Genomic DNA, 22809 nt, shown 5'->3' on the forward strand with positions numbered 1-22809 from the left:
GCCTTCCTGACCTGTAGTCTTCTTCTTGACCTCTCCGCCTCCATCCTACTCCGACCTATCACCCTCACCTTGACCTCTTTCCACCTATCACATTTCCAACGCCCCTCCTCCAAGTCCCTCCTCCCTACCTTTTATCTTCTCCTGCTGAACACTCTCTGCTCATTCCTGAAGAAGGGCCTGTGCCCGAAACGTCGAATCTCCTGTTCCCTGGATGCTGCCTGACCTGCTGTGCTGTTCCAGAAATAAAGTTTCAACTTTATTCTCCTTTTGTACACAGGACATATCTGGGCAATTTTCCACATTGTTGCATAGATAAGTAACTGCACTGGAATATCTTGCTTAGCAGCGTAGCAAGTCTTCAGCACTATTGCTGGAGTGTTGTCAGGCTCCATCGTCTTTGCAGTATCCATTGACTCAGTTTCTTGATATCACATGGGTTGAATGAAATTGGATTAAGACTGGCATCGGTGATGCTGGAGGCCTCTGGACAAGGCCAAAGATGTGACAGCTACTCAACACTTCTAGCTGAAGATTATTTATATCCTTCAACCTTGTCTTTTGCACTAATGTGCTGGTCTCTCCAATCATTGCAGATGGCCTTTCAACACCCCCTTCGGAAGAACAAGTGGTCAATTGATACAGATCAATGTCAAAAACTGTGGCGCTGGACAAGCACATGTTAGGCAGCCTCCAAGGAATAGTCAATGTTTTGGGCATAAGTCCTTCATTAGGAATGTGGGGGTCCCAAGAGGGCTGAGAGATAAACAGGGGAGGAGTGGGTCTCCAACATCTGCAGTCCTCACTTTCTCCTGATACAGACCAACGTCAACACCGCAGGAATGGATTTTATAAGGTTTAATTGACAAACATTAGAGTGGGCTCATCCTATTTTCAGCCTTTTTTTTATTGCGACAATCACGTTTACTCTCAATTTGACATTTTTTTCCCAGTGATAGCGGAATTGAGATGTATCCCCAGTTAAAGCCCACCGTCGATTGATCCAAGACTTTAGAATCAGGGTGGCTCTCGGCGAGTGTTCTACGTGATGACGTAATTTTGACGCCAGTTCGGGCGAGACGTTATTTGGGGTCGTGCGCAGGCGCAGTGCCGCTCGGAAGGTGAGGGGTTGGTAGCCGTGATATTGCTGGAAAAGGCTTAAAAAGGCAAGTTGGGGCTATCCGGCGTTTCTGTCTGCTCGGTGTTTTAGTCCTGTTCGTCGAGCGCTGGAGACCGTAACTCAGTTATGGGAGTGCCTGGTGATTTTATTTTTGTTATTACTGAGGGGCCGCTGCAGATTCCCTCCGCAGAGCCGGGGCCGTACTTGTTCTGGGAGAGTGGGTGCCGCCTATGTTACACCCCACGGAACAGCACAGGCGGGCTCTGAGGCCCTGAAGCCATGAAATCTGTTTAACCCCCTTGTCACTTCCCTGATTGTTGATTTTGTTTTTGGGTGAGTGCGACGGGGAGGAGTTGGGGCAATCTCTTTCATTGTCCCCTCCCGTGCAAATGATGCCCTTATTTGGCAACGACTTACTTTTGGGAGCCCGAATGGTAAACCTAGCTGTAGAGTCACGGAAGTTCTCCTGGATTTTTATACGTACTCTTTGAAGCTCCAGTGCTGCCTTACTGGAGGTGTATGCCCGCAGACAAAAGGGCTGATTTTTAAAAGTAAATATTTTTTAGGGGAAAACCTACCTGGGCTATATAGTCCTAGCCTATGAGTTGGAACAATAATTGCTCTGCCCAAGTTTTCTGTCCTCTTCCGCCTACCACACCGCATTTAAAGCGTAAACATAAGACATGGGAGTAGAAATTCTGCCCGTCGAGTCTGCTCCGCCATTCAATCATGGCTGACAGGTTTTTCAACCCCATTTTCCCACTTTCTTCCTGTAACTTTTGATCCTCTTGCCGATTAAGAACTTACCTGTCTCTGTTTTCTATATATTCAATGATCTGGTCTTCATGGCCACCACTCTGGCTAAAGAAGTTCCTCCTCCTCTCCATTCTAAAAGGACTTCTCTAAGGCTGTGCACTCAGGTCTTCGTCTCTCCTGCCAAAGGAAACAACTATCCAGGCTGTTCAGTGTTCCCCCTCATCCTTCTAAACTCCAAGGAAAGGCTTTTGCCTGAAATGTCGATTTTTTTCCTGCTCCTCGCATGCTGCCTGACCTGCTGTGCTTTTCCAGCACCACTCTCATCTTGACTCTAATCTCCAGCATCTGCAGTACCTACTTTTGCCTAGTCACAGTCCTCAAACATTCCCCATATTTTAAGCCTTTAATTTCTGGGATCATTCTCATGAACCTCCTCTGGACCTGCTCTAGGGCCAGTACATCTTTCCTTTGGTATGGGTCCCAAAAATGCTGCTGATACATGTACAATGCTTAAATAAATACTGTTGAAAATGTATACACTGCATTAATAAAGCAGATAATTCTAATGTCTGATGTTTATCTTGTGCTTTAGTTAAACTCTAGTTTTTTCATCAACCAGTCTCATACCTACCAGATTGTATTGATCCTTTTCACTAGAAAATTATCCTTTAGTAGATTTTTTTTCTCTTTCAATAGGACTACCTGATAACAAATTTGAGTTTTATTGTAAGTTGTAACCGACTTCCCTGTTTGTTCCACAATGTGTTTTTTTCTTTTATTGTGCTTACTAATATCCAGCCATTTGCCACTGTGAATAATTTGGGTCAAATTTTGCCAATTTTGTAAACTTGATGGAAGTTACAAGGTCTTTTCCAAAGTTTTAAAAGATCCAATTTCTCTAACCTTTCCTCAACTTGAAATCCCTGATGCATGGACCTGCATTTGTTCTTTGCCAAAGACATTAATTGGCACTGATATTATTCCTAACTAATGTTATTTAATGCCTTGACCAATGCCATTCTTAAAACAAAATGTTCTGCTCTACAATAGTGGTGTTTTTCCTTTTCTTGTATTTGATCCTCTGGTATCTGAAAGAAATTACCAATTGTAGCCAGTTTTGTTTCATTGCAAGTTGAATAGAAGCTGCAAGGCTGAATTGTGCAGATCCTGGCAGAATAGGACATGATCCCATCAGGATGGGCTGGATTTCAAGCCAAGTTAATCAATCTGTTCTGCCAGTATCCTAAACTTCTAATGCCCTGAGAATTAGAAATAAAATGAGTAGAATTTGCAATCATCATAACTTGTATTCTTTCCGTTATCTTTTACTGTCCTGTACTTTTTTCACCAGTGACAAGTAGGGAAATCTCTTGGTGTAAGTGAAGATTAAGCTCTAATATAAGTTGCATTTTAGATGGAAAGCTATGATAAAATATAAGCAATAGTGTATTTCTCGTCCTCACCTTCTAGTCCACCAGCCTGCAGATTCAACGTGTTAATTTTGGCCATTCTATCAGCTCGATTCTGTCAGCAAGCATGTCTTTCTCTCCATTACCGTTATAGCAGTCTGAAGACGTTATTACTTCTGTGGCACCCTAACCCACTCCTCAATCATATCCAAACCCTTTTTCTCATCACACTTTCCTACGCAAGCACAGATGAAGCAAACCTCCCCTTTATCTCCTCTTTTCAAATTCCTTAAACAGCCCAATCAAAATAACGACTGACTGGTACTATTTTCAATTTGATATTTTGTACTGGTTCATAATACACCTTCCTATGCTTTGAGAAGACCAAACACGATTGGATGATGGTTTTTCAGAATATCTTTATTATGTCAATCTGAATTTCGCACATTGTGGCCTGAATCAGGTCTCAAATCCCAACATTACTGTTTGGGTATAAAGAGGAAGTTTGCGTTTTTGTAGCTCCATTGCTAATATCTACAGTATTGTTAATTGGCTACTACCATTGAATGAACTGAGGAAATTTATCTGAAAACAACAAATGCTGGAGATCACTGTGTTGTCAGACAGCACCCATGGAGAGAGAGCAAGCTAACATTTCGAATCTAGATTACTCTTCAGAGTTGAAGTGAGGTATGGAGGGGACAGTGTTTATGCTATAGTTTTGAGGGGAGTTTTGGGGATAGTGAGTGTAGGGTGCTGATGGAGAAAAGATGTTGATAGTTCAGATTACGTGATCGGAATGTGAGAATGGCAGAACAATGGTGCATCTCTTGCCAAAGTTAAAAATCTCACACCAGGTTATAGTCCAACATGTTTAATTGGAAGCACATTAGCTTTCAGAGCACTGCTCCTTCATCAGGTGGTTGTGGAGGACACAATTGTAAGGCACAGAATTTATAGCAAAAGTTTACAGTGTGATGTAACTGAAATTATACACTAAAAAATACCTTTGATTGTCTGTTGAGTATTTCATCTGTCCGAATACCATGATAGTTTCACTTCTTTCATGTGTAAATCTCAAAACTTATTTTTTTAAAAGTTGCATTCTCAGGTTAACTGTAACAATTGGTGTTAGCGAGACAATATGTTGAAGGTGTTAGCCCCGTGTTCTCTCTCTGTGCCATGATGTTTAGATTGATTCTAATCTGAAAAGTGAGATAGGAGTTTTACATGAATTCATGCAGTTTTTGAGCAAAGTACAAATTCACCCCACAAATGTATATGTATATGTGTGCATGTGGGTCTTTGCGTGTGTCTGTCTGTCTGTCTATCTGTCTGGGTTGAGGGGTTGAGTGTGAGAGAGTGTATATGTGTGTGCATGTCCGTGTAGAGTGTCTTAAGTCTGTGAGGGGGTGCATGTGAGTGTCGAAGTATATGTGTGTGTTTCTGGGGGGGGGGGGGGGGGGGGTTGTGTGTCTGTGAGAGAGAGTGTATATGTGTGCGTGAGTGTAGAGTGCTCTAAGTCTCTGAGAGGATGCATGTGAGAGTGTGGGAATGTGTGTCTGTAAGGGTGTGTGTGTGTATATAGTGCAATGGTGGACGTTGCAGGATGCCCTGAGGCATGGTACATTGGGGAAACCGAGCAAAGGCTATAGCAACAGATGAATAGGCAACGCACGGCAATCAACAGACAAGAGTGTTCCCTCCCAGTTGGGGAACACTTCAGCGGTCCAGGACATTCGACCTTGGACCTTCGGGTGACCATTCTCCAAGGTGGACTTCAGGACAGGCAGCAGCGAAAAGTGGCCGAGCAGGGGCTGATAGCTAAGTTCCATACCCATAGGAAGGGTCCCAATCGGGACCTTGGGTTCATGTCACACTACAGGTGACCACCATTGCACCACAGGCACGGATACACGGACATACACACGGATACATGGACACACACGGGCACTCCTATACACGGACACACATATACACAGACACACACACAGACACTCACATACACACTCCCACACTTAAGACACTCTACACTCAAATACACATACACTCTCTCTCACACTCTCAACCCCCCCCAAATCAGACAGACAAACACACATGCACACATACACATATACATCTGTGGGGTGAATTTGTACTTGCAGAGTTACATTGTACTTTGCTCAAAAACTGTATGCATTCATGTAAAACTCAGTTATCTCACTTTTTCGATTAGAATCAATCTAAACATCATGGCACAAACAGAGAACATGGGGCTAACACCTTCAACATATTGTCTAGCTAACACCAATTGTTACAGTTAACCTGAGAATGCAACTTTTTTAAAAAAAAGTTATTTACACATGAAAGAAGTGAAACAATCATGGTATTTGGACAGATGAAAGACTCAACAGATAATCAAGGTATTTTTCAATGTATAATTTCAGTTACATCACACTGTAAACTTTTGCTATAAATTCTGTGCCTTACAATTGTGTCCTCCACAACCACCTGATGAAGGAGCGGCCCTCCTTCCAATTAAACCTGTTGGAATATAACCTGGAGTTGTGTGATTTTTAACTTTGTATACCCCAGTCCAACATTGACATCTCCAAATCGTATCTCTTGCCAGACTTGAAAGGATAGACAGTCCCACTGGGATTGGGGTGGGATCTATTTGCTACTGGTATAGGCCTGAAATGTTTCCCTGTTAGCTCAGTCCTGGTATATCCATTCCTGATCTGCAATGTCTCAAACATAGTAACATCTTCCAACTCACCCCATGTGAAATCGTCTCACTAACTGGTTTCACATAGCCCGTTCAATGGTCAAATAGATATTTACAAAATAACCTCTTTAGAGATGTTATTACATATTTCTGGAGAAGGTGGAGCTTGGATCCAGGCCCATGGTTCAGAGCTGGGAACACTACCACAGCCCTAACCAATCATTTTTTAAAATGATTACGGTATCTTTCCAATCAAGCTGTTTAGAGATGTTATTATACTCCACTGGAGCAGGTGGGACTTGAACCTGGGTGGGGACCTATCATCACAGCACACCCTAATCCTACTGCATTTCATATTCTAAGGTGCTCTCATATCCAAGGCCCGAGTCTGCTTAGTTTCTAAGATCAGACAAGATCTGGCGTTTTCAGACTAGTATGGCTGTAGGCTATCCAGAAGAATAAATCCAATAATTGGATTAGCCACACCTGATCAAAATATGCAAATTTGGCAAAATTGCACAAGATTTCAATTGCATTGAAATGATGAAATAAATAGGAGTTTCAACATGTACTGTTCGTAAACATCTTGAAGATCTTTAGGATTTTTCTGACTTGCTGAGCAATTCCACTATAAATTTCCTTTCCACATAAATATGAGCATTGAAGACTGAGGGGTGACCTTGTTGAGGTTTATAAAAGCATAAGGGGCATGGATAGGGTAAATAGACAAAGTATTTTCCCTGGGGTAGAGGAGTCTAAAACTAGAGAGCATAGGTTTAGGGTGAGACGGGAAAGATTTAAAAGGGACCGAAGGGGCAAGTTTGTCACGCAGAGGATGGTCCACATATGGAATGAGCTGCCAGAGGAAGTGGTGGAGGCTGGTACATTTACAACGTTTAAAAGGCATCTGGATAGATATATGAATAGGAAGGTTTCGATGGATATGAACCAAATGCTGGCAAGTGGAACTAGATTTATTTAGGATATCTAGTCAGCATGATCAAATTGGACCATAGAGTCATTTTCCATGTTTTACATCTATATGGCTCTAGTTTGCTTCAATGGACATCAACACAAATAAGTAAACAGTTATTTTTATATCATAAAATCTCTCCAGGAATAACTTACTTGAGGTATAGATATTTTCATCATCTTGATTGACCTTTCCACAAGATTTAAGCCTCTGGACTTATGAGTTGAATTACTCAAAAGTTAATTGCCAGTGCTTGCTTTTGTTCGATTTTGTAGTCTTTAAACAACACACAAGAACTCTTAAAGTGCTATGGTAGTGTCCCTATTTCTTAGCCATGAGGCCTGGGTTTGGCCAACCGATCCATATGTACATTACAATATCTCTGAATAGGTTGGTTAGGAAAATATCTTTAAGTAACACATATCTGCACTTCAGCAAAAGAATAATATTGTGTAGATTAAGGAGGAAATGCCAACCTTGTGATGCATAAGATTTTGGGGTCAGAGAAATTAAGAATTTTGAAGAGGATTTGTTTTGCTGGGATAGGTTACGGAGTCAGAAATAGCAAAGACATTTTGGTAATGTATAGATGAGAATTAATTTTAAATTTAACACACTGGAGAACAGAGAGCATCTGTGTGCACAGGGTTGATGGACAAGCAGGGTAACTTGTGCAAAAGAATGTGGGAAACTGTTTTAATGAGCTGAAATTTATAAAGATCAAGACTAGCCAGGTCAGTATGTGAACAAGAGGCTGATGTGTGGCTGATGGCACTTGTGCTGGAGAAAATAGGTCAACTAAGGACTTTAATACATTGTTGAAGATGTGCCAACTAGATTCAACTTGAAAAAGTGTCAAAGGAGGGGGATAGAATTTATAGTGAAAGACAAAAATGGTAGCTTCAATCATTCCAATAGCAGAATGTTGGACAATCTATCTGTTAATGTGGAGGTATTGCTGGATGCATCAAAATTTTATTAAAGCAGACTCAAAGACTGCAGATAATTTTGCTGAGAAGTTACTTCTGTTTGAGGTTTATGAGAGAGCCAAGATTTAATCTCTAAGGAGTACCTGAAGTCAGTGTAAGGATGTGACGACAAAAGCCATTGGTTGAAATGCTTTTCTAACTATTGAAAAGGTCAAAAATAGTCCAACATAATGAAGGCAGTTCTACTGAGCTTGCAACAGGGAAACATTAGACATGAAGGTGAAATCACGATAGTCTTACCAGACCATAGAGCTGCTGTCTCATTAGAGATAGACAACTGGTGATGGTTTAATCTGAGGGTCACCATGTCTCAAGCAAGGGGAGAGGTTGAGAAGGAGAATTCTTCATGGTAACTTCAGCCAACTGAGCTAAGGACAGTAGTGTGAAAAGTTGCAGTTTGGTGGTGGGGGATAGTGCGCCATCTTAAAGAACATTGGTCATGACTTTTATTGGACCAATTTGATGCTTTGAGAGTGATAGAAATCTGCTTCAAAAAATTAAAATAGGATTGTTCTGTTTAGAGAATCCAAACTTTGATAGTGATTCCAGATTTACTCACTGTAAACTTGGGGGGGGGAAAGGACTTTCTTTTAGAATCTTTGTTATTTTAAAGTGTCAAAAGGACCTGTTTATTTTGCCACATGGCTTTCTGCCTTCTACTGTGTTGCCCTGGCAAATATCTTTTTTTATTCTCAACATTTTTACATTAATTTTTACATTTACATTTTAACATTTTTGGTTAATTGAAAAGTGTTTGAATAAATCTTTTGTATTCTGCTGGATTGTTCAAGGCATTATATTGGATTTTAAGCTGTAGACTTGGATAATCTCTGGATGGTTCTTGACCCCTGGTAATGAAACGATTTCTCTTGGTTAGAAGGAACTTATTTAATATAGCTTCAGGAAAATATTAGCAGGTCGAAAAGAAAATCAGAGGTCATAAGCTGTGCTGCCAACCCATGGGCTCAGCTGCACTAGGTTAGTACATAACTGATTTTGGTCCACAGATTATGTGCAAAATTGTCTCAAGTTCATCTCTGCTACTACTAGCATTTTCAGTTTGAATTGTTACTGTTGTTAGAAGCAAATTAATTTGCTGATTGGGTCTCAAACTGCAATACCTCATTGAGACACAATATTCATGTTTATTTCATGAGCTCACATACTGCTCAGCATCATACATAGGTATATATTAGATTCCCTAAAGTGTGGAAACAGGCCATTTGGTCCAAAAGCCCACACCGACCCTCTGAAGAGTCGGTGTTTGGTCCAACGAGCCCATCCAGACCCATTTCCCAACATTTACTCCTGACTAATGCACCTAACACTATGGGCAATTTAGCATGTCCAATTCACCTGGCCTCCACATCTTTGTACTGTGGGAGGAAACCAGAGCACCCAGAGGAAACCCATGCAGACACTGGGAGAATGCAAACTCCACACAGACAGTTGCCTGAGGCTGGAATTGAACCCAGGTCCCTGGTGCTGTGAGGCAGCAGTACTGACCACTGAGCAATCATGCCACCCAAATGTATTGATAGGAAAGAGCATGACTAGGGACTATCAATAAAAGATAGTCACCAAGAAATCTAAGACGGAATTTAGAAGAAACAGTGTAATAATGTCAAATTTACTACCATGGTCAAGGGTTGAAGTAAAAGATATACCTGCACTTAAAAGAAGCAGAGCAAGTATGTGAGAGAGAAGAAAGGGCCCTTGTGGTGCTGTGATAGTATTTCTTACTCTGCTCCAGCAGTATGGTATAACTTATATAAACAGCATGATTTTAAAAATATCGGAGGGAAAGTGGAAAAGGGTGTTAGATTGTTGTCCTGAGGTGAGGAAAAATGGATAGAGGATCAAGTGGAGCATAAAAGCTTGTCTGCAGTCCCTTGCTTCATCAAGCAATAAAGGCCATTTTAAACATTTGAAGATCTCCATCTAATGAAGCTAATGGCTCGTTTCTGTGACAAATGTCTTAAGTAATTACATCTAATCTTTTGCACTGGATTTTAGCCTTAATACCTCTACAAACTTTCTAAGAATGGGGGAAAGCAATATTTTTGTCCTCAGCGTTTTGTAAGAAATATACGCAAAATCAATGAAACTTGGTATACATATAGGGCACAGACCAAGGAAGATTTGATTAGTTTTTGGTGAAGATTGAGATCCTGATTTTTTTTAAAAAGAACTCATTAACATTGGGAGAAAGAAACAATTGACACTTTATAGAATGTTGATCATTTTAGAACGTTTTGGATTGTCTCAGCCGCTTTGATGCGAATTTGTTAGAGATGTCAAAATGTGAAGACAGCTTTCAGAGCAGCTTGTTGGATGTAGATTGTTGTGAAGCCTCTGTGATGAAAGCTCTCAGTTATTTTAGATTTTCATTACAGAGCATTAACCAGGCAGGAAAAAATCTCAAGGAATAGCTATGTCAATATAATAACACAGCATGGCAGAGGTATGCACTCTACTGAATGTCCTCATCAATTGTTTAAAAGTGTCATCCAATAAATAACTTGGAAATAAAATGGAAATATGTATTGTTGATAAATTACTAAGTCATATTTTAAATGAAGAATTGATTCTAATATATATTGTGCTATTGTGGTTTCTCCTGGTAGGTGTCATCAAGTAAAATGACATTGCAGTGGGTTGCTGTTGCATCTTTCTTGTATGCAGAAATAGGTTTCATTTTGTTCCTATGTCTACCGTTCATCTCCCCTCGAAGGTAGGTTTGCCGAACAAGATTGATTTATGATGTTATGATGTGATTTGTTCTCTAGTTCAGAATTATCGGAATTCACACAAGTACATGGTGTTGACATTAGTAGACCTGTGGCATATAAATATATTACAAAATAGAGACCAAAAAGTTTTTAAAAACACTTCTAATTAAGAGCTGAAAGAATGAATCAACAAGAATTCATATTTTATGTCTTCTACTGTGACAAACAGACTACAGGCCCTATTGACTAAATTCTTTATGGAGGCAAGTTAACGTCTAAACTGCAGAACAGAGCATTCCACTTCTACAGTTATCATAACTGGAAAGAATCCACTTCAGAAATATGCAATTCACATTCTTCCAGAGTAAGTGTAAAGTGATTCTTCTCTCCTGAGGTTTGCTTCAATCCTTTTCTTAATCAGGCAAATTATAACCACTGAACTTACCTTCTCAATGAGAGTTTTCTGGGAGATTATCTCTCCAGCACAAGCTAAATAAATCTTCTAGCCTCTGTTTAACTCCTTATGAATTTGGTCTTTTTAATCCAAATGTAAGCTCCCAAATGCATTCCTTTGCAGTGAACCACCGAGAATTTCCAGCTCTAGTTGCTCTCTATCTCCAAGGTTCTGGCAGACAGCCTCTGTCTGAGAGTTCTGGGGATTTATTAGAAACCTTTCTCCATTCAAAGCCTATCCCAATGGTACCATGAATCACATGGATTTTGTATCCAGAAAGAAATACTGCTTAACTATTCTTGAAATCTCAACTGTCTTGAAAGTAAATAGAGAGCAAAAAACATTGTTGTTTACAACCTCTCATTCTCAACCTGGCTCGGATGTTGGAGGCTACTATTTTAACCAGTGTAAAACTCAAATGATGCTGCCATTATATTCATATGTGAGCATTGTACATCATCATCCCTGCAAACAATCTGGGTCTTCATGTAACTTTAATTGCCCCTCTCCAGACCTGTTGGCAGACAGACTTGAAATGGTCATGTGGTCCCCTTCATTTCACCCTAAATTAGAGACAGTCCAAAAACATAAGAATCCTTTAATCTCATAATTGTAACAGTTTTCAGCTGTGAATTTAGTTTCCAGCAAACTCATCAAATTAGTTTTATTTTTCTTTTATTACTGCCTTTCCATGTAAAATCTGCCCTCCAAAGATAGTTGTCTGTTGTACAGACATGTTATCTATTGTCATGGAGTCTTGATTCTACCTCAGATGATATCAGACTGATCAGTAAGCCAGGTACAGATGATGAAATATTAGCTCTTAAATAGTAACCCCTTACTAACTTCACAATCTTGACACTTCTTGATGAGTAGAAAATTCCTCTTACAAAATTTTGGGTGGACTAAAACCGTTGTCTTTAACAACAGCTAAATGTGCCATTCTGTAGCCATTAGTTAACCAAAAGGACTAGCCACACTACCATACATCAGGAGCATCTCCCTGCCCTTGGTCCATATCCCTCCATTCCTTGCATATTCATGTGCCGATGTAAAAGTTTCTTAAATGCCCTATCTGCCTCCACCACCACCTCTAACAGTGCATTCCAGACTCCTACCACTCTCTGGCTCAGTGGTTAGCACTGCTGCCTCACAGCACCAAGGATCTGGGTTTGATTCCAGCCTCGGGTGACTGTCTGACTGGAGTTTGCACATTCTCCCCGTGTCTGCGTGACTTTCCTCTGGGTGCTCTGGTTTCCTCCTACAATCCAAAGATGTGCAGGTTAGGGCAATTAGCCGTACTAAATTGCCCATTGTGTTCAGGGATGTGTAAGTTAGGTGCATTAGTCTGAGGTAAATGTAGAATAATAGGGTCTGGGTGGGTTACTCTTTGGAGGGTCAGATTGGACTTGTTGGGCCAAATGGCCTGTTTGCACACTGTTAAGGATTTTATGATTCTATCTCCTTTGAGCTTTCCCCCTCTCACCTTGAATGCATGCCCCCTAGTTTTAGGCATTTAATTCGACTGGGACAACACTACTATCGTAGGGCAAGCCAGACAGAGAACAGCTAGGGAATTCCTAGAGGCATGGCATTCATCCACAAACTCCATCAACAAACACATCGACCTGGACCCAATATACCAACCACTACAGCGGACAGCTGAAACTGACAACCGGAAGCGGCAGGGACAGACCACTATAAACACCGGAGGAAACATCAAAGAAGCGCTTCGCAGGAGGCTCCCAAGCACTGATGATGTCGCCTAGCCAGGGGACGAAACGTTTGCAACAAAAACTTCCAGCTCGGCGAACAGAACCACAACAATTAGTTTTATCCCTCTATCTTGCAACAGGTTAAACCAGGCTGTTTGCAACCTTGTTGCTGTATTTGCTGTATGTAAACAAGCAACCAGTCAACAGCTTCATCACCAAGACTTTGATCTTCATAATGTTACCCCACCCTGACCCTATTTAGCTCACCTACTACTGAACTGTCATTAATGATTTTGTTATCTCTCAATTTGATTAGATTACTTACAGTGTGGAAACAGGCCCTTCGGCCCAACAAGTCCACACCGACCTACCAAAGCACACCCACCCAAATCCGTTCCCCTAGATTTACCCCTGCACCTAACACTACGGGCAATTTAGCATGGCCAGTTCAACTAACCTGCACATTTTTGGACCGTGGGAGGAAACCGGAGCACCCGGAGAAAACCCACACAGACACGGGGAGAATGTGCAAACTCCACACAGTCAGTCGCCTGAGGTGGGAATTGAATCCGGGTCTCTGGCGCTGTGAGGCAGCAGTGCTAACCACACAAAAGGTTGACTCGAGGGATGACTCCCAATAGATCGCAGCAAGGTAGCTGCTCTGCTACTTACGAAACCCTGAGCCAGATTTGATTTATAATGCTCTTCTGACTGGCATCCCATCTTCTACCCCATGAACCCATAATCTGATCCAAAATTCTGCTGCCCATGTCCTAACTTTCATTTAGTCAATTCACTCATCAGCTCTGTGATCCCTGATCTGTGTTGTTTTAAGATCCAGCAAAGCCTTGATTTAACATTTTTATGTACATTTTAAATTCCGCCTTAGTTATAACTTCCTCCAGCCTCCAAACCATTAAGATTTATCCATGCTTCCAATTACTTTGACTTTTTATGCAACCACTGTTGGCACCTATGCCTTTAGCTGTCTTTGCACTAAGGTTTTGTTGTGATTTCAAGATTAAACCTCATTGTTCTTGACCTTTACACTCCTTAGAACCTACCTTTTTGACCAAATTGTTGATGACCTATCCTGAGATCTCTTTACGTGATTCAGTGTCAAATCTGTTAAAATAATCAAAATGTACTTGAATAGCCATTTTTTAAAATTCTATTGAAAAGCTCATTAATCGTGTAAAAGTAAACAAGCTGACTGGCCAACTGTATAAACAACCCATACTGCGCAGAATTTATTAAGGGCATTCAAACAAATTTATATATCCTGACCAATTATGTAAACCCATTCTTCTGAACGGTATCTTCAGAAACTTTGAAATAGCCACATGATTGAACTGTTTTTCGAGGAAAAAGTATAAACAGAGGGGACATTTTACACAGTAGCTCCAATTTCAAACTAGACAAATCTTTGAATATTATACAATAGTGTAATATTTTATCCAGTTTTATCCTAATGCATCTGATGACTTCCATTTTGACAATGCAATTTTTATGCTGTTTACAGGAAATCCCTGATTCATGTTCTGACCACTAGCGCAGCAGATCAGGCAGCATTTCTGATGATTTTCCTGCTTCTCGGATGCTGCCTGACTGCTGTGTTTTTCCAACACCACTCTAATCTTGACTCTAATCTCCAGCATCTGCAGTACCCAGTTTCGACACTATTTTTAAAGCCCACTTAATGCCCTTGAGTCACGCTTTAGACTGGGCAAGTCTGACCCCAATCTACAAATTATGAAAATAATGTAAAGGTTCTTGAGAAGGTGCAAAAATAATTTGCAAAGCTGATGACATAATTGAATAACCTGCAATAAATAATAAAGAAAATGACTCTCTTCTCCAGAAAAGGTGAGGTTGAAGGGTAACCCAGTGAAGGTCGTTTAAAATTGTGAAGTAGTTTGATAGAATCAACCTAGTAATTCCCTTTTTGAGGAATCCAGAACTAGTAGTTAAAAATATGAGATTGTCATCAATAAATCTTATATGTAATTCAGTGGACTCTTTTCCCAGCAATTGGTTACAATTGGAACTTGCTAGTGCGCAGACTGATTGGTATGAATGACATAGGTGACTTTAAGGTAAAGCCAAGTCAACACATGAAGGAAAAAGGAACAGTGGATGTCCTGATATGGTGGAAGGTGGTTCATTTAGATTAAATGACTTCTTTCAGTCCTGTGAATTCCAATGAACAATCAAAGACCTTTTTAATAATGTCTCCTCATTCTTTTGGTTATGATCTTAAATTTAAATTGTGATTTGTATTTGTGTTTCAGATGGTTAAAAGTTTTCAATTTCCGTTTGTGGGAGAAAATTGCTACCTACTGGAATAGAGCATTTCTCACTATAATTGTAGTGTTGGTTGTCTTGTTTTTTGGTAAGTAGACATGCACGTTTCCTCAGGATATTTTGAAAGCAGTTATAAGGTGTGCTGAAGCAAAATATTTTAGATTTTCCCTTTAAGATCTGGCTTGATACTATCTGTCTTATAGAGTTTCGGAACTACATATGTTTATTTTCCTATTAATTTTCATGTATCGAGATTGCTTTTGCTAGCAGATCGATTTTTTGTTTTCTAATTCAAGATTTAGCCACCATTGAGCTAGCAACACTAAAAGCAAATCTCTAACCAAAAATATTCAAACAAAGAAAACTTGCAAATAAGAAATATATGTGCAAGAAGGATTTACTTGCCTCAGTCAGGTGTTCCATCTGCAATTAAGTGACCTTACGCATCAAGGATTTGAGTACTTGGCTTTCAAAATACTATGAAAAATCCATTACCACAAGGGTATTATAGGGAGATTGGTGGAGTACATGAATGCTCAACAACCTTCGTACTCCAGGAAATATGGAGGAATACAGAAGTGAGTATGGATGTGATGTTTTTATTTATTCATTTAGGACAGAAATGAGAAATGTCTTCATTTAGAGAGTTGCGGACCTTTATAATGTTTCGTACAATCAAGGAAACTGTGGATGCTCAGTTATTAAGTATATTACGGGAAATAGCAGTGTTATCAGTAATCCAGGGGCAAAGGATAATACTCAGGGGGATGTGGATTTAAATCTCATTATTGTAGCTGGTGGAATTTAAATTCATTTGATTAATAAATATGGAATTGAAAGTAATTATGACCATAAAGGTCGTTAGGTTTAGCAAAGGAGATCTGCCAACCGTGCCTGATGTGATGCCAGAATGTTGTTGAACTGCCTTCTGAATTAGCCTCTCAAGCCAGACAATTCTTTATCTGTGTCAGTAAACTATCCCCAATTCTATGCACTTTAATTTTACATGCAAATTTCTTATGTGGGACCTTATCGAAAGCCTGCTGAAAGTCGAATTAAACCACATTCACTGACTCACCCATATCAACTCCACCAGTTAAATCCTCAAAAAAAATCTACTAGATTTGTCAAGCATAATTTCCCTCATAAATCCATGCTGACTCTGTCCAATCCTGTCACTTTTCTAAGTGCTGTGCTATTAAATCTTTTATAATGGACTTTAGCATTTTTCCTACTTGCATCGTCACAATTAACCCCAAAGCAGTGTTTTCCTTCTGCTTGGCGTAGCAGTGCCAGTGATTAGTAAACTATAAAGTTGCATGAGCTGGAAATGTGTTGCTGGAAAAGCGCAGCAGCTCAATTTGAAAGGTTGCAGAAAAGATTTGCAAGGATGTTATTGGATTTGGAGGATTTAAGTTATAGGGAGAGGCTGAATAGTCTGGGGTTATTTTCCTTGGAATGTCTGAGGTTGAGGGGTGATCTTTCAGAGGTTTATAATATCATGTGGAGTATGGATAGTGTTAAAGGCCAAGGTCTTTTTCCCAGGGTAGCAGAGTCCAAAAAATAAAGGGCAAAAGTTTAAGGTGAGAGAGGAAAGACATAAAAGAGACCTATGGCAATTTTTTATGCAGAGGATGGTGCATGTTTGGAATGAACTGCCAGAGAACTGGTGGAGGCTGTTACAATTACAGCAATTAAAAGGCATCTGGATCGGTACATGAAAAGGAAGGTTTAAAGTGGATGATCTTGTACTTCCCTATACTGAGCTTCTCCAACCACCATTGTGCTTGCTATCAGGTTAGATAGCCTGGTGAGTAGAGTAAGTGGAGAAAGTGAGGTCTGCAGATGCTGGAGATCAGAGCTGGAAATGTGTTGCTGGAAAAGCGCAGCAGGTCAGGCAGCATCCACGGAACAGGAGAATCGACGTTTCGGGCATAAGCCTGAAAGGTGAGAGAGGAAGAAGGGCTTTCCTGAAGAAGGGCTTATGCCCGAAACGTCGATTCTCCTGTTCCCTGGATGCTGCCTGACTGCTGCGCTTTTCCAGCAACACATTTCCAGTAGTGTAAGTGGGAACAGTATCCTGTTGGAACTGTCTGCTTTTCATTACTTACTAGGCCCTATGACTTGGTGTTGTCAGGAAACTTCAACAAATCATTCTCTATTCCTTCAATTAAAAAGCTGACACATTAGGACCTAGGTCCCTGTGAGACATATACTGCCAAATAAAGCGCATATCACTATACTTCATCTCCTCACTACTAACCAATTTCCTACTGATGTGAAAATATAGTGTTTAAATGTGTGGAACATTAGGTAATGGCTTCTGAAGATCCACACAAATAATATAACCACTCCCTTTTCTACCAATTTTGGGAACAGAATTGTCCACTTAAAACTACATTCCAAGACAAATCCGTTCAATATAAATAGTTACTTGGCAGTATAGAATCTGAATATTGCTCATAGCTGCATATATTGACATGCAGGGATTTGTCTTCTGCAGGAGAAAAGAACGTGCAAAATGAAAACCTTTGTACAAACTTTCACCTTAGAAAGAGTAGGCTAGAACCTAGAAAATGTTGGAAAATTAGAACCAATGTATTTATTATTTCAGCAGCCTCTTCTTTTAAAATCCTATAAAGAAGTCCATTCAGACCTGGGAGCTTGACCACTCAGTTCTAATAATTTTCTCAGTACCCTTTTCCTGATTAATGTAATTAAGTTCCTTTCATCTCCCAATTCAGAATTATTTCTGCGATGTTGTATGTATCTTCTACAGTGAAGACAGATGCAAAACACCTAATCTATTAATTGGCATTTTCCTATTTTTTTCATCATTAAGTTCCCAGACTCTCTCACTCAAGAACCAGTCACTTTTTCTAATCTTTCCCTTTTAAATACTGCAAAAATTTTTCCCTTTAATTTTGTACTTCTCTACCCTGGGAAAATGACCTTGGCTGTTCACCTTGTTCATGCTCCTCATGATATTATAAACCTCTGAAAGGTCACCACTCAACCTGAGACATTCCATGGAAAATAGCCCCAGTTTATTCATCCTCTTCCTCCTAGCTCAGATCCTCCAACCCCAATAACATCCTTGCAAATCTTTTCTGCACCCTTTCAAATTGACCACTGAACTTTATAAAAATAATTTTATATTTCCAGATCTGATTTTTTTTTACATATTTGGACATCATTAATATTTTTGGTTGGGGTCAGGATGGGTCTTGCACCTCAAGCATCAGACCTACATAAACTTGCTGGACTTAAATTAGTATATTTTAATTTTTTCTGTTCTGCTGATAGTATTCAATGTCAAGGTTTCTGTGAAAGCTGACGTCTCATGCACTTTGGACAAGTTGCTATTTCCTTTTCAGCTCATGCTACTTCAGATCAATATCATGATTCTCAGAATGTTTGACATTGCTGTTGTCCAACTCCTGCAGTCATCTGTGAGATATGTTTTACAATTGATTGAATTATATAATGTTATTGGCTTTCATATCTCTTCCTGTTTATACTGAGTTGCTTTCCATTCCAGTTTGCTACATAAAATGCTTATGGTGGCTTTAAATCATCTTTGTAAATGTCAGGGCTTAACCAGCATCACTGATTTTACTGACTACTGCAGTAATGGTAGTTTTGGTGCATTTAAGGATATCTCAGTTGCTAATTTATCCTGCAATTAAGTACACAGAATAAAGCAAGAGAGTGATAGTGTCTCTACTGCCTCTGGGCCAGAATGTCTCAGTACACATCCTATGTGTCACAGATGTGTATGTCCTAACAGGTTGACTAAAAATTACTTCAAAAGGTTGCAGGAGTTGCATCGACATGGATTCTCTGTGGCAATGCCTCTACCGATAAAATTCCACTGGCAACCAATCAGTACTCTCTTCTCATGCAGTATAGATGTTGGTTTTCCCCTTGCATTGTTATGTTTGTGAATTGTCCTGATGAGTACAAGACAAAAAACTTTCAGCAACACTCAAATTTTGTCTTTATTCTTATCGATGACGTTCTCTGTCTGTACAACATATTGAAAATTTTAATTAACTTTGTGAGCAATGCTTGTTGGTAATTTTGTAATCCTATTCTATATTACAATTTTTAGACATTCTAATTTCTACATTATTGGTACCTTTTCAGCTTTTTTAAAGAGCTAAATTCTCATCATCTCAATTTTTCTGCAATAGTAAAGAAATTTCACTTCAATTATTTTTATCAATATTATATTATTGTTTGCAATTCAGAACAAATACAAGATGGTACAGAAAACCTGCACATTTCTGATCAATTATTTCTTGGCATAGTTGCAAGTTGTTTTTGAGTGATATGATGAATTTGAGTTGTCCCCTTTATACCTGGAATTTATGAAAATTGCTAAATTTGCTAAACTTGGTTCAAGCAATGTTTAGTGCTGGAAATGTGTTGCTGGAACAGCGCAGCAGGTCAGGCAGCATCCAAGGAGCAGGAGAATCGACGTTTCGGGCATGTGCCCTTCTTCAGGAATGCACCGATACCTACATTCCCTGCCCTCCAGCAACAGACCTCCCTTCAGATCCTCCACTCCACGCTTGCAGCCATGCGCCGCTACCTACATTCCTTGCGAAGCCTCAAGCAACGTTTACGCAACTTCAGCTTGGTCATCATTTTTTTGTGTTTTAACTTGTGTTCTGTTTTTAGTATGGACTTTACCCTGTACTACATGCACTGATTACATTGAATGTTTAAATTTTGAGGTAACTTTGCTGATTTTATACAAATACTTTGATTCACAATCATGGCAGTAATAGAAGTAAAGAAAGGAAAAACTGATGGATAAGTCCTGGGGCACTGTATTTGCCCTGTCCGCACCACACCAATTTAAAAAGTTAGTTGTGAGTCCACTGATCATAAAGCTGACTTGTGCCCAAAGTGTGGTGGTTTTCTAAGGCTGAAATGGGGAGGAAGTCCCACCTTAGAGGCTACCAGTTGATCTGTTTAGCCAGTAGCACCAAGGTTCAGGCATTGGGATGGGGGGTCATGGTGGTTAAAGGTAGGATATGGCCTTGGATGTAGGGTACTTCTGATAATCAAAGGGGGTCCCTTCATTTCCCTTGCCTAGTGTCAGATTGAATAAAAGCTGCCCGACTACTCACTCAGTGTGGGCCATGCCGAGTTGTGGGTGGTTAGGGCTAAAGGACTAACAAAGCATTTGAACCGTTCATTGATCATTTAAGGCCTCAATAGGCCTAAAGGTGGGTAAGCTGTCTGAAACAGTGCATTTTATATAAGGTATGTGGAATCAAGTCAGGCAGGTAGATTGGAGATACAGATCATCTATTATTTAATCAAATGACAAAACAGACTGAAGGGACTGAATGGCTCACTTTTATTACTACAGAGGAAAATATCAGTGCTGGGTCTTGGTTATCTAATAGTTTTCACATAATACAATTTGGCCATAAATTTGGCATGCTTATGTTTTTCAAATGACCCTAATCAGGAATTTTAGTTAAGACTGATAAACTGTATTTGAACTTTAAATTATTTGATGCCACAAGATGGTTAAACTGATATTAATTTTATGTTTCATTTCCCCCTATGCATGCCAACATTTTTTGTCTCCCCATTCAAGGAGTTGGTTTCTAGTGTGAGTCCATCTGCCTCAGCAAGGGGCCATTATTCATTTGTGTCTTTTCACAGTGACCTGAAGTGTGCAATAATACATCATTATGTATTTGTCTGCCATTCAAATACACCACTACCCTGGCTGTAGCATATTTAATTAGAAATCCTTCCTTTAGCAGAATGGACACACTTACTCCACTACCATCAGTGGGAACCCAGTGGCAGGATGTTACTGCTTGGTTCTAAGAAAGAACTTCAGCAAAGCCCATACCTTTACTGGTTCCTGACCCATAAATGGTTCTACTATTCTGGCGGTGATTAGACTGATAAGCTGCTGCTGTCTTACATAGTTTATACTATTGGATTAGTTATCTACAGGATAAGCTATCGTTGCTGAATTTTACTCCAGACGATGATCTATGCTGTATATTAATCTACTAGTTCATATGCTCAGGATAGAGCAGAAGTTACTTATTGGGTCCTAACAATATTTTGGCTGTAGTAATGAAAACATGCTAGCTGTCCCTCAAGTAAAAGTGTTCACAAAGCTACAATATTGACAAATTGGCACATTGCTTAGTTGTGCTGTATTCACAAGAAGCAGGACAAGTTCTGTCCATCCAGTTTCAACCCTGTCATCAGAAAATGATGGAAATTGCCATTAACAAGTAAATGCTGCTTAATAGCATTTTTATTTGTTCATGGGACATGGGCACTGCTGGCAAGGCCTGTATTTATTGCCATCCCCAATTGACCTTGAGAAGATGATGAACTGCCTTCTTCTTTAGAGTGGCACAGGACACAGGTTGGAAAATGCTGGTAAATGGACAAGTTGGGATGGGTAATTAATGCTGTATTAAAATAGGGATTTCATACTCACATCATGTGAATGAATAATCTTTAAAAAAAAAGTAATGTTTTTCCACTTTGGACATGCCAAATTTGAATTGAGGGCACCCTCTAACTTTACCAACAAAATGCCTTTCCTCGAACTCAATTATCTCTTAATCTCCTACCTTGCCCTGTGTTCAATTGCTCCCAGACTCAGGAAAATAAAATTTTAAAGACTTCTACTCCTGATTGTCATCTGATGGCCCTTTCTGAAAGTGTAGATACGTGGATATTGAGTGGAAACAGTATGGGCTTTCCATTTTAGAAGCTTGATCTTGTTTTATCTTGCACAGATATTGAACATTTTAAAGAATATTTATTTTCGCTCTTAATTAATGCTCCAAGTTTCAGGAGCAGGACAATGAAGCAATTAACTGTGTATATCTAAACAGTATGTAGATTATTCTTCTTTCAATTTGAGTGCATTAATTGTGCATCAGTTGGTGTGGTCTTCATTTTGAATCAAAAATTTGATACTGGAGTCACTGTTTCGGTCAAAATACTGACTTGTTTATTCTTGGACTTTATTCACACGCATTCTGAAAGTAGCATCTTGTTCTGGCACATTCTTTGTTGTTATGACAACATCGATATTTAAGATTATACATTTTTTCTTTTGTTTGTTTTTGATAATGTTTCAACATAAGATTCATGCTGACTTCATGGGATAACAAAAATTCCAAATTGCCCTTAATAATTGCTGTTATCTTGGGTCAGTTTGCTTTCTGCATTGCTCTGTCCACCTGCCAGGAGTATTTATTTGATGAAGTATGCTTATGTTGCTAAAGTTGGAAACTACTTTAATATATATATTCAAAGTAATATTTTTAATATTATAAGTTAGACCAAATTAGTTTTGTAATAGAATGTGCTAACATCACATTTAAAAAAAATACACAGTGCAAAATATAATTTGAATTATCTTGTGCATATTTGACTTTGGCAGATAAGTTCCATCCCCAAAACACAGTCATTCTTGTTTTTCCTTGCCCAATCTAGTGACTACTTGAATCACTTTTTTTTTAAACCAAGGTCAAAGCAAAGGAAAAATATTATTCATTTTTGGTTGGTCACATTTTGAGAAAACATTCTGTGGAGACCGGAGCCACTAATGAGCAATTAGTTGATAAAAGCAGCTTATATTAAGTT

General features: G+C 39.5%; 1 protein-coding gene across 1 annotated transcript in view; it reads left to right on the forward strand.

The window, feature by feature from the left end:
• Positions 1 to 22809, forward strand: part of dus4l (dihydrouridine synthase 4-like (S. cerevisiae)) — a 76602-nt gene that overhangs the window by 21904 nt on the left and 31889 nt on the right. Inside the window, exons 6-7 of the mRNA XM_043713672.1 lie at positions 10590 to 10685; positions 15144 to 15244. Of these exons, the coding sequence (XP_043569607.1) occupies positions 10590 to 10685; positions 15144 to 15244 (197 nt within the window). The remainder of the gene's footprint in view (positions 1 to 10589; positions 10686 to 15143; positions 15245 to 22809) is intronic.

The sequence above is a fragment of the Chiloscyllium plagiosum genome, chromosome 23 (genome assembly GCF_004010195.1).
Source record: "Chiloscyllium plagiosum isolate BGI_BamShark_2017 chromosome 23, ASM401019v2, whole genome shotgun sequence".
In the NCBI taxonomy this organism is placed as follows: domain Eukaryota; kingdom Metazoa; phylum Chordata; class Chondrichthyes; order Orectolobiformes; family Hemiscylliidae; genus Chiloscyllium; species Chiloscyllium plagiosum.